The sequence below is a fragment of the Oryza sativa genome, chromosome 7, assembly GCF_034140825.1.
Source record: "Oryza sativa Japonica Group chromosome 7, ASM3414082v1".
NCBI classification, from domain to species: domain Eukaryota; kingdom Viridiplantae; phylum Streptophyta; class Magnoliopsida; order Poales; family Poaceae; genus Oryza; species Oryza sativa.
In genome coordinates, this window is record NC_089041.1 from 27,899,636 (window position 1) to 27,916,944 (window position 17,309).

Consider the following 17,309-nt stretch of genomic DNA (forward strand, 5'->3'; position numbering starts at 1 on the left):
ACCCTTTTATGGGAACGAAAGTGTAAGTGGGGTGCTATGTATAAATATAAGTGAGTCCATCAGTCGGATGTACTGAGCTCCGCGGTTTTGGAGTGCTGGCTCTTATAGTGGGGTAAGAGACACATCATGAGTATTTGAAGAAATAAAACTCATAATTTTGCGGACCAAGGTATGTAAGAGGAGAAAGGTGATTAATAAGTTATGTAAGAAATACAAAAAAAACTTATTGGTAAGTCAGAGGAGAAAACTGAACATATTAATATAAGTGATGTAAGAAATACACAAAAAATATTTTTAAAGTGTGGAATGAATAATTCTTTTTAATAGTCTGGTGAATAAGCTGAAAATAACGTGACAATGTGCCACACCAGGGCTGGTTAGTTGGCTGGGTTATGGGCTTCGCCGAGACGCTTATATGACCGTGATTAATTAGTTTGGTGTTGCGTTCGAGCATTAACGACCCTGAACCTGTTGGTGGTGGACCAGTGCAGAGTATATTTGCTCGGACCAGATCAGAGTTGCTTAATTGTGTGTACTGGTGGCAGAATAGACCTGAAAGCATGGTTTTGCTTGGCTTGTTGATTTGGCCCTTTGCAAGGCCAGGTCAAGTAAACCGTGAGCAGCTACTGATGGAATCAGTGCTACCAAATGGTGATCTTTTGCTGTTAGATCACGAGATAATTTGCACCGTATTGAAGGGTCAGGACGCCGGTCTAATTCACTCCAGCTGAGTACTATTCAGATTGCACGACCCGTCAGTCCTGCCTTGCAAAATCAAAGGCTAACAAATAGGTGATTCCAATTCAGCAGCTCATTGTTGTCGTGCCAAGAGGTCTTGGGGGTGAATTTCGCACCTGAATTTCTAGGTACTAGCTGATGCAATTACCAAAGACTTAACTTTCACTGGAGTGAAGTACAAGTAGGAGTGTGGTGGTTAAGTCATGAATATCTGATTTCATCCAATAGAATTTAACTCCTGATATCCATAAATATTACGTACATGTATGTGTGATTTTAATAAAAAATAAGTAAGACTTAAAAATATGTTGTGATTCTGTCTATTTGGACGTGTGTTAAGAGGTGTATTTGCTGGTTTGTGAGTATGGTGTTCGCGTGTCTGTGTGTAATAATAAAAAAATTCAGCAGTGAAGCTTATACTCCCTCCGTCCGAAAAAGAGGATAGACCACATCACATTCTAGATTGATTCTTTTTGAACAGAGGGAGTAAGCACAAAGGGAGTACTACTCTATCCCAAAAAAAGAGAGCAAATTCTATGTACGAATCTGAGCACGTATATATATAGATTCGTAATTAGGATTGGATTTTTTTTTTAATCGAGGGGTATGTGTGAGCCAGATTTCATTTCGTCCCATCCCAAAACCGTTGTTTTTTTCACAAAATTCCATGGGAAATTTCCTCCGTACGTACGCGAGGGGAGTGGCGATAACGTACAACAGTTGGTATTTGAGCTGCAAGCACGAGCGATCGCCGGAAGCCAGCGAAGCATCGAAAGGCTCTCCCTCCTAATCTCCTAATCCAGTGGCACACAAGCAAACTCTCATCTTTTTAATCAACTCCATCTCTAATTCTTTGCTTGATTCGAGAAGGCACCAGAAACCAACAATGGTGATCGAGATTGAGACTCAAAAGGAAAAAACGAAAAAGAAGAAACAAAAAAGCAGAGAAAAAAGATTTGATAGGGACAATAAGGGCTACACGTATGAACAATTCTCCGTAAAATCGGTGTGAATAAACAGTGACATCATGTGGTTTTTTTTGTATTTGCACGCGCTATTGACAATTCGTAGCCGCGTCCCTATATATATTACCTACATGTCTTTGGCACCAAACTGAAGATACTCTTTTAGAGAAAAAGGAAGATATGTTGCTTTCAAAAATGTGACCATGGTGTTATTGAAGCGTGTACCATAGGTCACCAGCCGATGAACCTTTTACCAGATCATTTCAACTCTACCCCCCTAAATAAACATTTTTTTCCTCTGAATTTTGGAGGCTGTCCAATGTAAAAAAGGCGACGGTCTAGACACGCCAACAGGGGCAGTGACACACTAACTAACAACCAGAGAAGGCAATGCAAAATATGCAATGTATTATGCATGACAATATTTAAGTTAAACCTTAGAAATATAAATCATGAATAACTCTCAAGTTGTTGAGTTTGAAGATGTAAAAATTATATGAATAAATTTGTCTTGAAAAATACTTTTATAAAAGTATACATATATCACTTTTCAATAAATATTTTTATAGAAATAAGTAGTCAAAGTTGTGTTTTGGAGACCGTGTCGCTGTTCTAAACGACTTATTTTACGAGTACGGAGGGAGTAAGCTACAGGGGTCAAGGGCTCAAGGCGATGCGTCGCCGTCAGATCACTGCCATGATCTTTGGGCTGTTGTGCTAGTCCTTGTCTGCTTTTCACCACAAGCTTCTTTGCCCCTGTCACTCTCACACGCTCACTTACTCCTTAAGCCTGAGCATTCTGGTGCATTTGCATATTTGCATTGCACCATCCAGCTAGCTTCCTTGGGCTAGTTTAGAAAATCTTTCTGATCGCTAGCGCAGCTTCTTCCAAAATCAAAAACTTTCTTAAACAGTTCAGTATTTTCTAAATTCAAAAAAATATTGTAGAATTCATAAAGTAAACTAAAAGTCAGAATTTTGCTTTCTTAGCTTATTCGAAATTATCACTAGATGGATTTCCATCAGGCGTTTCTCAGAATCTAAAGCGACTGACCCAAAGAAACTCTTGGTCTCTATCTACCCTGCTTGGTGTGTGTTGATGGCCTAACCATCAAGACATGAACCAACCCCGTGACACTAACCAACCCTGGTCTTTGATAATCCCTACATTGATTAACAACAATTGATTGATCACCTTAGGTGACATGACGACGAAAAATGATGTTTATTTGTATGGGTTAGTAAGCATCAACTGCTCCTGGGGTTTAACTAATCAAGGTGATCGCTTCACCGGCACTCTGGTGACATCACAATATCGCATGATATGATTTTCAGTGAAAAGAAGTCGTTTTTATGTCATCTCTATCTATACTTTGCATTTTTTTCCAATAAAAATCAGTTGTTTTCCGTTAAGATTGTACTCTGTACGACTCTATAGAAATTTTGTGCGCTAGGGCCCATATGGATTATGGCAATGGAGATTTTCATGATTTTATTTGTCCAAAATGAACCACAAGTACGAAGAAGATGTATCGTGAACACGTGGATATTTATATTGAGTCTTGTAGTATAAGTGGCTTGTATTTGCTCCCTTCTCAAATAAATGTAGTTAGTCAAATCTCAAAACCTTAAATAATTAACTAATATAAAAATATTAGGATTTTACATGGTAAAATGATTTGCATAGATTTATTATGAAAACGATTTTAATATAGTAATATTCTTAATAGTTTTTATCTAAAAAAATAAATATATAGTTATAAAAGGTAATAATGAAACACTTGTATTGGATACTATGTCAATGTCTAAATCGACAAGTAAAACGGAACGGGTAGTAGTAGCAGTTATGGTGAAATCACGTCACTTGCTTAGATAATCCAGAATTTGACTCCTACTTTTATTTCTACGCGTTTGTATTTAATTTTGAATTTGAACTCATGACCTGTGAACTGTAAACCTCAATAGGAATATAGGATGACCTAGTAGGCAGAACTAAGTCAGCATTTTTGTTTTTTTAACCACAAATACTGACTAACATTAACCGGCGTTTTTTTTTTGTGAAGCTATATAGGGATCATAACTTTAAGATCGCCCAAAGCTTAAATTAGTTGGATCTGACAAAAGTGGCACGGATTGCTACTTCGTTTGTCAGCTTCGTAGGATCCATTGATTAATTAGCCTGCGTCAGAAAGTTAGCTCACGAAAAGTGTACTCCATTAGCTAACTTTCCTTTCTCCAAAAGCTCGCATTACAGGACACTTACCAAGTGCTCACAAAGTAGACAAAAAATTTGTTGGTGTTTCGTTTTTTTTCCTCTCTCCTTTTTGGTGTACCTAGTTTCAAACAGGAGTAACATAATTAATTTCAAACAGAAGGAACATATTATTCAGCATACGTGTACACGGCATTTAGTAGATACAGTCATACAGAGTACTACTTGGTTGAGATTAGTCTAGTTGGTATCGTACCTGAAGAATTTGGTACCGGCAAAACTTGGATTGAACTGATGTGTATCTTCCATCCTTCTGAAAGTGTATTATCTTCAAGAAGAGAATTAAGATTGCTTAGTGGTACTGATTAAGCTCGTTCTTAAAGCATTATGCTGTCCAGGTACAATGTGTTTTATTATAGGGATGCTAATGTGATGTTACATAGGATCCGACTTCTGCATTACTGCTAGCTGTGCATGCATGCAGCTCAAACCATGGTCTGAAAGTCTGAAAGACTGAAACTATTCAACGAGTGAATGCATCCATCGTATCTCCTCTTATTTCTTCTGTTTTTGAATGGACCCTAGTTCTTTTTGCCGTCATGGTGTTGGTTTTGAGAAGATGCAATTGGTGGGTTGCTTGGTCAAATCGAACTGAGATGGCTTGGAAACCCCTCAAAAAATAATGTACACATGGACCCATCCCCAATGCTGAAACCACCTTCCAGCCTAGCATTGCCAACTCAAACTAGGAACTCCCCAACCTCACAAACCAAAGGCTATGCCCACACAACACTAGTACTAGAATGCAACAAACAATACTAGCTCAAGGATAGACTAACATATTCCTCTTTTCCATTTTTTTTTGCGAGGAATTGATAAACTGACTTCACTCTCATTATATTTCGTCAATATTATTGGTATTCAAACCAGCCTTTACAAAACCACGTGGTTACCTCATGATTTACCGTGGTAACCATGCACGACCGGTTTTTTAAAACCTCACATTTTTTTTCTTGGTTATCTCCCGATAAACACATGGTTACCGCATTAACTGGGATACCATCAATTAGCGGTGACCCTACTAAATTTGCAAGAAAACTTGATACAAACTTATAAAAAGTGTATTTCGTCAATAACCATCATATGCGTGGCTTGAAACTAAATGGTCTTCAATCAGTTACACAATATAATTTCTTACCAACCGATATAGATAGGGACATGAATGTAAATTAGGCTTCTCCAGAAACACGGAGATGATAACACACGATATATGATTCCGACCGCTAAAAAGACATATAGCACTAAACAGTTATATAACAAAACCATATGGACAGATTTTTCACATTTTGATGCTCTCTACCGATCGATGGTCCCACCAAATATGCTGGAAGATGTTCCATCATCAGTGATGCTTCTTGCTGGCCGGGTTGCTCTAGCATAGCTCAACCTCTAACCGCCACTAGTTTTTTATACTCTTCTCTATAGCCATTTAAGCTCTCTCCCTGCAGCTTCTCACAATCCAAAACCCCAAAACCTTCTCATTTTTTTTGTAGACCAAGCCAAGCTACAGCCAAAGCCAAGCATGGTGCAACAACAGCAGCAGCAGCAGCACAGAATCTACATCCTACAGTTCAGGAAGGGCGAGCAGGATCAGGAGGTCGCATGCAAGGTCTCGACGCCGCCCAAGGCCGGCACCGGCCGCCGTGTCATGTACTACTACCACGACTACGGCGGCGGCGGCGCCGGCAAGAACGGCAAGGCGGCGCAGCCTAGGGCGTTCAGCATGCGCCGCTTCTTTGGGCTGCTGCTGCTGTCGTTCGTCTCGGTTGGGACGCTGTTCGTGGCGCCCGTGTCGTTCTTCTCCTTCGTGCACTCCGACGAGGGTGGCGGTGGCGCGGCCGCGGCGGCGCGGCGTGCGGTGGAGGTCGCCGCGGCGCCGTGCTCTGGCATGGGGAATGATAGCCTTTGCTGTGACCGGACGTCGACGCGGGCGGACATCTGCTTCGCGCGCGGCGACGTGCGGATGCACTCGGCGAGCGCGTCGTTCCAGCTCGTGTCGTCGTCGTCCGGGAACGCGACGGCGGCGGCGGTGGAGGAGGAGAGGATACGGCCGTACACGCGCAAGTGGGAGGCGAACGTCATGGCGACGATCGACGAGGTGCGGCTCCGTCGCGTGCCCGCCGGCGGCGCGGCGCGGTGCGACGTCGTGCACGACGTGCCCGCCGTGGTGTTCTCCACGGGCGGGTACACGGGCAACGTGTACCACGAGTTCAACGACGGGATCCTGCCGCTGTTCGTGACGTCGAACCACCTCCGCCGCCGCGTGGTGTTCGTCATCCTCGAGTACCACGACTGGTGGATGACCAAGTACGGCGACGTCGTGTCCCGCCTCTCGGCGTTCCCGCCGATCGACTTCACCGCCGACCGCCGCGTGCACTGCTTCCCGGAGGTGATCGCCGGCCTGCGCATCCACGGCGAGCTCACCGTCGATCCCGAGAAGACGCCGGAGGGCAAGAGCATCCGCCACTTCCGGACGCTCCTCGACGACGCCTACCGCGGCCGCATCCAGTACCTCGAGCGGCTCGAGCGCCGCGCCGCTCGCAGCCGCAAGCGCCGCGCCGCCGCGGCCAAGCCCACCACCACCTCCATCGCCCTGCCGATCATGGCGCCTCCGGCGAAGCAGGCCTCGCCGTCGCCGCCGGACAGGCCTCGTCTGGTGATCGTGTCGCGCACGGGGTCCCGCGTGATCGAGAACGAGGCGGACGTCGCCGCGCTCGCCGCGGACGTCGGCTTCGACGTGCGCGTGGTCCGCCCCGAGCGCACCACCGAGCTGTGCAAGATATACCGGGAGCTCAACGCCAGCGACGCCATGGTGGGCGTGCACGGCGCCGCCATGACCCACTTCCTCTTCATGCGCCCGGGCAAGGTGTTCGTCCAGGTCGTGCCGCTCGGCACCGACTGGGCCGCCGGCGCCTACTACGGCGAGCCGGCGGCGCGCCTCGGCCTCCGCTACGTCGGCTACAAGATCCTCCCCGAGGAGAGCTCCCTCTCCCGCGAGTACCCCACCGGCGACCCCGTGCTCACCGACCCCGCCGGCGTCGGCAAGCGCGGCTGGGACGTCACCAAGAAGGTCTACCTCGATCGCCAGAACGTCCGCCTCGACCTGCCACGCTTCAGGGAGGTGCTCGTCGGAGCTCACCGGCACTTGGTCGCCGGCAAGCGGCGGCGCCGGCAAAGAGAGAGCCAGTGATCGAGCAATCAATCGATTGATCGTTTGCTTGATTTGACCCGGTTTGGTTAACCAAATTAACTACTCCCATATGCTGCTCTAGCTCTCTCTCTCTCTCTCTCTACACAATTTTTTTTTGCTTTTTTTTTCTTTTCTTGTTGTTACTCAAACACTGACTTGACCTGACAATTCTTTGCATTAGATTGTGAATTGATGTACTTTGTGGTTTTACACGTTTCAGTTCTATGAACTTGATGTGAATATATACTCAATAAAGATATCAAATTACACTGCATCTGTACTTAACAATATCTGAGGTGTGCAAATTTTTTTTGCAATCTTCTGTGGTGATATCTCAGATGGTTTTTAGCATGCAAATTGCAGAGACAAGTTGATGCTTGCAGGACAAGAACTTTGAACAGCTTGCTGACATAGGAGGATCTATCTGAAACTCATGCACGGATCACTACAAATTTTTGGAACTTTGGCAGGTTCAGGCGCGCTGGGATAGAGATGGATGCTAATCCCCGTGTTTCTTATCCTAATTTCCAGCCTGGATTGGGTTTCCGGTTGGTTGAAACATACTAATCAGCTTTTGTTTAGCGTCAATAAAGACTGCTAATTAGTGGCCATAAAGCTATCTACCTCTACCTAAGTACCCATCACACACTTGGACAGCTGCAACACGACGCCACTACACAGTGAGATTTAGTGATCGATAGATATATCCATCGATGCATGATGAACACCTTCACCTACAAGTTCTACTCCAAGAAACGGCTAGCTTTGATCTAATTGCGAATACACTCATCAACCACCAATGTTTTTTCAACTCTGGATGCAAAGTTGAACGGAATATTTTTCTTTTTTTTACTTGCAAGTTAGCAACAACCATACCTAGAATTCTACAAAGCTAATAATAAATTAAAAGAAGTGAGATGGGATATAGATAGTGGTGGCAACGGTCAGTGGAATCTCACCATCAGATAGATAATTCCAAGTTGCAGGCTTGCAGTTGGCGATCACTGTTCCTTATCCTCCTCGTTCTGGAGGCGAAAAAAGGCTATCATGCGTGCTCAATTACCTTACCACTATCTAGTTCAAATACACTAGCACTAGTGAAAATTTAGCTGAAATGATAATTCCAAAGTGTGAGGTTGCCCAAATGACATGGACGTCGAGACAGGGAATATGGTCACTTTGGGGGTACACGCACGTACGCTGAGCCGCTGACTTGAGGTTGAAGGTAGCATCTGCTACGTCTGATTCGAGCCTTCGGTTGTGTGGCTCGATTTGTTGCTGTGAAGACGACGACGTACGTGCGGTATGTGCAGTTTCACTTTCAGTTACCCTCGCAAGAATGCCTTTACTTCTACTGTACCACTACTTGTGCTACGTTTGTTGTGAAACCTTAACTAGGGCCGTGTTTAGTTTTTAAAATTGAAGAGAAGTTTGAGGAAAGTTGGTAGTTTGGAAAAAAAAGTTGGGAGTTTACGTGAGTAGGAAAGTTTTGGATGTGATATAATGTGATGGAAAGTTGGGAGTTTGGGGGAAGTTTGGTGTTAACTAAACATGGCCTAGGAAGAGTATTACTCCCTACGTCCCATAATATAAGGGATTTTGAGTTTTTGCTTACACACTTTGACCACTCGTCTTATTCAAAAAATTTATGCAAATATAAAAAACGAAAAGTTGTGCTTAAAGTACTTTGAAAAGTAAGTCACAAAAAATAAACAGTAATTCCAAAATTTTTTGAATAAGACGAGTAGTCAAACAGTGCAAACAAAAACTCAAAATCCCTTATATTATGGAACGGAGGGAGTACTACATACTCCTTCCGTCCCATAAAAAACCAAACTAATATCAGATGTGACATATTCTAGTACTAAAATCCTGGATATACCTATGTTCAAATTTATTATACTAGAATGTGTCATATCAGTCCTGGTTTTTTTTTTTGGACGGAGGAAGTAGGTTTAAGATGTCTAAAAATTTATTAATTTGTAGTCGCCTAAAATTGAAGTGCTGTGTGATGTGGAATTTTAGTTCATTCTATATGGTTTTACATTATTTTATGTAAGTTCTATTTTTTTAATGCAAGTTTGTAAATTTCTATGAGGCATAAATTTCATTTAATGTACTTTTGAAAATTTTTACATGTTAGAAGAATTTATTTTCAACAACCGGGAAGTGGTATTTAATACTCCTACTAGGGGAATGATGAAAACCATTAGATTGATATCAATCTTTTAAAAATTAGGTGCTTTTTTTTTTGAAACAAGGTGCCTAAAATGTAAACAGACAATAAACGTGTGAAAACTGGAAAAGAAAAGAAAAGGAAGAAAAAGATAATGGGCTAAAAGCCCACGAGCGCTCACTTGTAGAGACGGATGGAAGACCCAGTGCATTAGGCCCACAATGCTCGCAAAGTATTTTCCCCTCCCGCTCCGCTCGTCAAGCACCTCGCAATACGGGAAAAATATGTAGAGTAAAATACATTTTAAATTTTAATGGTAGTTTTTAGATTTTATTTTTGACTAGAAAAAATGCTCGTGTGTTGCTCACTGGCGCTATTGACGATGGTGGTGATTTCAACTCTTGGAGGGTGTTGACGGCTTCGGTGCAAGAAAGAAGACCACCTCAGCTTGTTGTGATGACTAACATGCCTGTGAGCGGACGCAATGTTGACAGTGGGAATGCCTTCACATTGGTAGATCGGTAGAGACCATGGCGAAATCCGGGACGGCGACACCTGTGGGCGCCGTTCTCTTCTTGGAGACGTCTTATTGCGCTTTCCCGTTTTGCCTTGTTTGGATTCTCCGGATGAAAATCTAGTCCACTCTTGGGCTGGCGATGGTGACGTAGCTAGCGTCACATCCTTCTTGAAGGCATCGTTGAGGAAATCCGAGGCAATTTCTAGTTTTGCTCCGCTTTGACACCTAAGGAGGGCCATCGGGAAGTCGGAGCTGCTGCGTTTGAGGCATTCGATGCGCTTGGCAACGATGACCTGTATCCTTGCTTGGTTTCGGGAGGGCTTTTGCTGTTGTCCTCTTGGGAAGTCGAATCTGCTACGCGTTTGCGAGCTCGGCAACAATGACTCATGTAAGATTTCGTCTTTTGCGTTTCGCTATGGTGTGGGGTTTTAAGCTTTTCGATCTACACGGTTTGTCAGTCTAGCTTGCCCTTGTCTCAATGAGTCTAGTGGTCGTAACGTAAGAGCTGCCGTGTTGACGGGGCGCGACGTGTGGCAACGATGATATGAGCCTAGTTGAGTTGTGCGGCGCGGTTTTGATTGTTGCCCTAACCCTGGTGTTTCCTGGTGAAGTTGGAGTTGCCCAATCGGTGTTGGTGTGATGACGACAACACCATAGCTGTGTCAGTGTGTGGGGGCCGTATGTTTGTCTAGTTTGTGCCTTGTTAGCAGCTTTGGTTGGGTGTTGAGTTCTGCTGTCCTGTTCTCATTGTCGTGGTAGCTTAGATTAGTTGGTGGTGTTGTGTGACAGTTACGGTTTTTCTCAATTTTCCCTAATTAACTGTGTATTGTAAGGTTTGGTCCCGTTCTCTTTAAAATGGAGCACAATCTTCTTTATATAAAACGTCGGCAAAGGCTTGACAATTAAAAAAAAAATTGCATGGATCTCCCATCCACCTAGAAACTGGTGAGTTCAGCCTTCAGCCCAAATTTTCTTCAGTATCCATTTAGGCCCACAAACGCATGAGTATTTGCCTCAGGCCCAAAATTTTATGAGAATTGGCCTTGCGGTCAGAAACACGTTAAAATAACTGATTTGTCCAATATTTCTTGATAATAAACCTTGGACATAAACGACGCACACATTTTAGATCAGGCAAAAAAACATCAATTTTAACCAAAGGCAAAAAATTATACCAAAAGGGCGTGTATGTTAGCCTTCCACACAAGAAAATCATGGTTTATCCTTTATTCCAGAAGATCCAGAAATTTTGCCATTATAGCAGAAACAGATGAGTATTAGCCTTGGCTCAAAAAATTTCAAGACCAGTGAGCATTCCATCCTAAATTTCGTGACCATTAGCCTTGGGGTCAATACATTAGATTTCTGCTCAAGATTTATTGATTATTAATCTTGTTGTGCACTTGTGCTAAAAATGCACAAATTTAGACTCGGTATAAAACATGATATTTTTTCCTTTGGCCTAAACTTTTTGGTGCTAACCTAGAGCCTAAACATGCATAAATTGTAGCCTCTTACGCAGAATTTCATGATTATTAACGTTGGGGTAAAAATTGCATGGATCTGCCATCAGCCTAGAAACAGGTGAGCGTTGGCGTTCAAACCAAATTTTACATTCGGCACAAAAATTCATTAGAAGCCTTTGATGCATATTAACATAGGCACTCTGTCCAATTTTTCATGATTATTCACCTTGTACATAAAAATAGATAAATTTGGACTCTGCCGAAAACACATGGATTTTAACCATCAGCCAAAATTTTAGCCCCCAAAAACGCATGTACTTTCTCTGTTTCATATTATAAATCGCTTTAACTTTTTCTTAGCATGTACTTCCTTTGTTTCATATTATAAATCGCTTTAACTTTTTCTTAGTTAAGCTTTAAGTTCATAAAAAAAATATATAGTAACATTTTTAATACAAAACAATCATATTTAATGTTACAACTAATGAAATTAATTTAGTATTGTAGAGGTTGCTAAAATTTTCTATAAAACGACAGAGGTAGAATTGCCCTTCTGCACAAGAAAACCATGGTTCGTCCACCATTAAGAAAACACAAATGCCACCCCAAGCACATGGCCCTGTTCTTTTCTCCAACAAAAGTTGGATTAAATTTTGAATACTCGTGGCACGCTTTTCAAACTGCTAAACGTTACGTTTTGTGCGAAAACTTTATATATGAAAGTTGTTCTAAAATATCATATTATTCTATTTTTCAAGTTTGAAATAACTAAAACTCAATTAATCACGTGTTATTATAATCTTATTTTACGTAAAATATTTAATCTTTATCTTCGTCTTTCAGCACATTCATGCTACCTTTGTTGGCGACCCTGGTACGATAAAAGCGGCTCATAAACGGCGCATTCATTAGGGACAGACAGGTGGAGTAGGAGAAAGAAAGGGGGCCATACACCACACCACAGCTCAAAAGCCAAGTCCTCCTCGGCTCGCCGCTCGCGGCGCCTCCCTCTCCTTTTCCGTCTCCTACTCCACTCCAATCCCTCTCCGGACTCGGTCTCTCTCCCCCACTCTTTTTCAGTTTTTCCCCACCAAACTCGCCTCGCCCTCCTCTCTTCCTTCTTCTTCTTCCTCCTCCGAGTACCAGAGCGCACGAAACCCCTCTCGAATTCTCCGCTCTCCTCCCGCCGGTGACCCCATCCGACCGATCGCAAGCCATGGCCGCCGCCGCCGCCGACTCCGCCGATCCCGTCATCACCACCGCCACCTGCGCGCACTGGTAACCTTCCGGTCTCCCGCTACCAGTAGTAATCTGTCATCTGCCATTCTGCTGACTGCTGCTTGTTTGTTTGCTGCGTGCTGGGTAGAGGAGCTATGTAGCAATCCCCTAGGACTTGGCTTTCTTCTTCTATAGGGCATTTTTTTTTCAGGCTATGGTTTACAGCTACAGCTACTATGGGAGAAGGCAGTGTTTAGGGTTCTTGGTTACCAAGCTGGTATTTTTACTGTATAAGTGACATCTCTAGTCTGTACCTGATATCATGGTTGCTTTGCATTCTCAGTAAGGCCTTTGTCTAATTCTCTAATGATCCGGGAAGGAAAACTGGAAAACCCCCTGACAGTCAATTTCATGTACATCAGCCCGGCGAAAAAAAAAAAAAACGATTACATGTACATTGGCCCGGGTGAAAAAAAAAACAATTTGATGTACATTACTAATTTTTGTATATGCGCACGCGTGTACATAACTGGGCCAATTTTTTATCCAACTTGTGCTTGTTAACTTGTAGTAGTGTGTTTGACATGGTGTTTGGAAGCATTTTACCTGGATGATTGACATGGTTCTCCTCAAATTCTTCAGCCATCGAGAAATTCCATCTCCAAACATCGCGCTGCATTCTGCACACTGCGCTCGCAACCTTCAAAAGTGTGAACATTGTGGGTATATGGTTCCAAAGAAGCTAATGGATGAACACTATGATGAAAACCATGCTCCAGTATGTCTCCTAATCTAAATCTTAGCCAGAGTATTGTTTTAGCTCTTCAGAATATCTTCACTGCAACAATGTTCTTTCGATAGTCGATAATTTCTGTATTACAGATTTAATCTATACTGTCATATTATGAATGCAGATGATTTGCTCACTTTGCCAAAAAACTGTACAACGTGAGCTATGGGATCTTCATAAAGGCTTACAATGCCCACAAAGGATGCTTGCATGCCAATATTGTGACTTTGAACTACCTGCAGCTGATATTTATGAGCATCAGGTATAGTTGTGTTTCGCATCAGAAGTTACTATTCTGCAAACCAAACAACCATCCAATCTTCTTTAGAACATCACTTTTCTAATTATACTAGTCACTTGGTACAGGACGTGTGTGGGAATCGAACAGAATATTGTCAGCCTTGCAGGAAGTATGTCAGACTGCGGGAACAGATTGGACACGACATCCAGTTCCATTCCCAACCCATTGTTGCTTCAGAATCTTCAAGGTAAAAGCATGCTTCTAAATTATGCATTCTATTCATTTAAGTTGACATGGTTCAATATAACTTTCAGTTAGATTAGCATTCTTTACCAGCAAAATTAGTCACTGATACTTCGTTTGTAGAAACTGGTAGATATAGTAAGGAAGTTTAGCTTACCTTGTGATAGTTTAAATTTCAGTGACAGAAGCACGCTGGAAGAAGAAGAGAGTTATCCAGCAGAAGAACAACCAGTACGACCCAAGCACACTCATGGCTTACAACGCAAGCAATTTCTTGTCACAATTGTGATAGCTGGAATTTCAATTCTGGTTGGATCAGTTCTGCTAAAAAAGGGGTGGTTATCATGATATTTCCAACATAAACATGAATTTGCCTTCTTAATGTGCAAATTCCTTCGTAGCCTATGGGCAGGGCAGAGATCCTTGAACTACAGTTTGAAGTCATTGTAGGAATGACCTGACTGATATGTTTTTTTTTACCAGAAGGTATTTCTACATGCTGGCAGCTGGTAATCTATGTAAAAATGTTATTTACAAGTACGAGGCTTACTTTTACAAGGGATCAATGCCATCTGTTTTGTTGTTGTCTTGTTGATATGTTTGTTACAGAGATGCTAGTTATTTGATTGTGGATTGTAACAACTTACCTTTCAACTGCTATAATATTTGAACGTCTCCAATGGAAGGGGTAGTGCATGGAAGCGAAACAAGTGCTTATTGCACATATGATTTTTATTCAATAAGCGTAGCAAAATATACGGTGCCCATGCTAGAATGGGATGCTATGTCATCCTACAAACAGAGCTAATTTAGGGGAGATACAAACCAAGTTTTCTGGATGTATCTAGCAGTTAACGTTAAATAATGTCAATCCTAATATAGTAGAGACAAGTGGCAGCTATAAACAACCACAATATATATTTATCTTTCTTGTTGGAATGAAACATGTTTGCCTGCATTTTCAGCTATTGACAGTTGCTTTTCTTCAATTTACTTGCGGTGAATAGTCTGTAGTTGATTGGTTCCATATCACTGATTATACCGAACTGCTTGTTGTAGAAGCCCCATAGCTCGCACCTGTTTCATCAAGGAATTTTGTCAGCATATCAGACACATGTCAACCTAAATACCACGGTGTATCAGAAAGGACGTACCAGTATGCCAAGAACTGAAACGGGGCATACTTGCCGTAGATATTATCCAATTCCTTCTGAACAGAACTGATGGTGCTTGCTCTCTTGTGAAACTGCAGCAAATTTCAGGCAATACATGAACATGACATATTGAAACCTATCAACCTTAGAAATCTCAAAGCAAGATACTAGGAGAAAATATACCTGCTTTAAATGCCTAATTGTCTCAGTGTCAGCTGGGATCATGTGGAAAAATCCCATACACATGAGCACATTGGCACGAGTGAAAGGGCCAAATCCGGATATTGTGGATAACTCTTCATTCAGTCTATCATAGGTGGATGGGGTAGTTGATAGGCCTTCTACAGTTGGTACAGACATTTTGCGTATTTCTTCAAGCTTTTGTAGGCATATCTTTCCTTCTACAATGCTTCGTGCAAGCATTACAATTCGTCTGGCTCGATATCCAAGATTACAACGCTTCGCCAAAAAGTCCTCATCAAGGTTTGCCAATTCTTCCGGTGTAGGAAAATCTCCACCACAATCTTCCAAGCAAAGTTCATATCGCAATTTAAGCTCTGAATGATCCAATGAGACCTCAGATGTGTTGCCTGTTTCATTTGCAGATGAAGGCAAGCTAAATAAGTTTTCGTTTGCTGTGTTAGTTGCTAGATTTGGATCCTCCAGGCATACCATCTTATCCTCGTTAAATTTTGTTTCTAGCTTCACACGGACATTCCGCTTATTGCTGCGCTTCCTTTTACATTCCCTGATTGGAGGCGTCCTTGACTGAAAATTTTCGGTGCTAGATGAAGATCTTAGCTCCAACTGAAGCTCACACAGTGCAGTAGACATTGACAAGGTCCTTGTCCATCTGCAGTTGAACAGCACGGTTGAATGCAGCTACAAATACTAGAAAACAATGCACTTCTGATGCATCAAATTTCATCAATGTTCTTTACAATTCTTAAACAGTCCAGCTATACCCACTCATTCATTTGCACAGCACTTATTTCGGAACTCTTCTTATCCTATCTTCTTTTTATCTAAGAAATGTTTCAGGCAAATAGTAGTAGCAAATATTCCTAGCGAAGCAAAACATGAGGCTGATAACCAGTTCTTATCAACTGTGAACACGATATAAATTAGTGACTGCATTGCAACAATACCACCGTATAGGATCTGTTAATTTTTAATCTAATTGTCAGCACACATGAAAGATAGCAATCCCTAAATATCGCGACATGTTTGTATCAGAATTTCGCATAGATGTACTAGCAAGGGAAGGCAAGGGGAGAGGAAGACTGAACTGGCAATTGCAGAGGAGGATGCACTTGATCATGTCCTCGAAGAGCGTGGGCGAGCGGAAGATGCGCCCGAACCCCACCTCCCTCGCCACGGCGTGCATCGCCTGGAACTCCGCCACGGCCCTCCCGTCCTCCTCATCCAGCCGCAGCATCCGCCGCACTTGCTCCTGCCAACCAAACCAACGAATCAATCAATCACAATCAGCAGGGCGCGAACACGAAAAACGGATGCTAAACCCATACCAAACACTTACGAGGATGGAGGTCTGGTCGAGCGGGGAGAGGGCGTCGTCGTCGGGCGCGCCGAGGACGGAGACGAGGAGGGCGTCGGAGGGGCGCGCGGGGTGGCGGGAGACGCGGACGGCGACGGAGGCGGCGCGGTCGGAGGCGAGGCGGAGCGGGCGCACCAGCGCGCGCGACGCGGGGTCCCAGCGGTTGGGCGCCATCATGAACAGCCCGTGGCTGCACACCGCCGCCTCCAGGTCGAACGGGGCGGCGCCGGGGTAGGGCGGCGCGCCGCCTAGCGGGAGCTCCAGCTCCAGCTCCACGGCCACGCGGCGCGCGGCGGCGGGGTCGCCGCCTTCCGGGGACGGCATGGGCGGTGATTGGGGAGGTGGGGATCGGGGCGTGGTCGAGTGATCGAGGCAGCAACGGGGGTTCGCATCGTCTGACTACTGTAGCGATCAATCCTGTGCATTCGCGTTTGATCCAACGGCTGGAAATGAAGAATGGCGGAGAGTGCTGTAGCTCTCTGCCATTCTAGTTGCCATGGCAGAGTATACGTTCCCAGCAACGGGCGGGTCGCTGTTTCGCTCTTGTGAAGAAGCTAATGGGAAACCATTTTATGAGCAGTAGCAGGATTGATTGGGCAATGTGCAGTGCGGTTGAAGGCGGTTTGGGCTTTTGGTTTTTGGATATACATCTATTTGTGTCTAGTTCTGTAGTTCACGCTAAAATTAGAAGTTTGGTTGAAATTGGAACGATGTGATAGAAAAGTTGAAAGTTTATGTGTATAGGAAAGTTTTGATGTGATGGAAAAGTTGGAAGTTTGAA

The 17,309-nt window shown here is 43.5% G+C and overlaps 3 protein-coding genes across 4 annotated transcripts; 2 read left to right on the forward strand and 1 right to left on the reverse strand.

The window, feature by feature from the left end:
* Positions 1-5,419: 5,419 nt before the first annotated feature.
* On the forward strand, positions 5,420-7,439 carry LOC4344156 (xylan glycosyltransferase MUCI21). Its single transcript, XM_015791181.3, has one exon. It carries the CDS (start codon positions 5,498-5,500, stop codon positions 7,163-7,165), a length of 1,668 nt encoding a protein of 555 aa, XP_015646667.1. The 5' UTR covers positions 5,420-5,497; the 3' UTR covers positions 7,166-7,439.
* Positions 7,440-12,372: 4,933 nt separating this feature from the next.
* On the forward strand, positions 12,373-14,405 carry LOC4344157 (uncharacterized). Of its 2 annotated transcripts, none has more exons than XM_015792522.3 (5): positions 12,373-12,602; positions 13,185-13,320; positions 13,457-13,594; positions 13,699-13,820; positions 13,984-14,405. In XM_015792522.3, exons 1-5 carry the CDS (start codon positions 12,541-12,543, stop codon positions 14,162-14,164), a joined length of 639 nt encoding a protein of 212 aa, XP_015648008.1. In that variant the 5' UTR covers positions 12,373-12,540; the 3' UTR covers positions 14,165-14,405. The 2 variants fall into 2 exon arrangements, with proteins under 2 accessions (XP_015648008.1, XP_015648009.1); XM_015792523.3 differs by having other exon boundaries at positions 13,996-14,405.
* A 109-nt stretch (positions 14,406-14,514) lies between these two features.
* Positions 14,515-16,902, reverse strand: LOC4344158 (uncharacterized). Its single transcript, XM_015792521.3, has 5 exons — positions 16,511-16,902; positions 16,260-16,423; positions 15,154-15,823; positions 14,971-15,062; positions 14,515-14,893 (listed from the first exon to the last, which is right to left on the reverse strand). Exons 1-5 carry the CDS (start codon positions 16,850-16,852, stop codon positions 14,782-14,784), a joined length of 1,380 nt encoding a protein of 459 aa, XP_015648007.1. The 5' UTR covers positions 16,853-16,902; the 3' UTR covers positions 14,515-14,781.
* Positions 16,903-17,309: the final 407 nt, after the last annotated feature.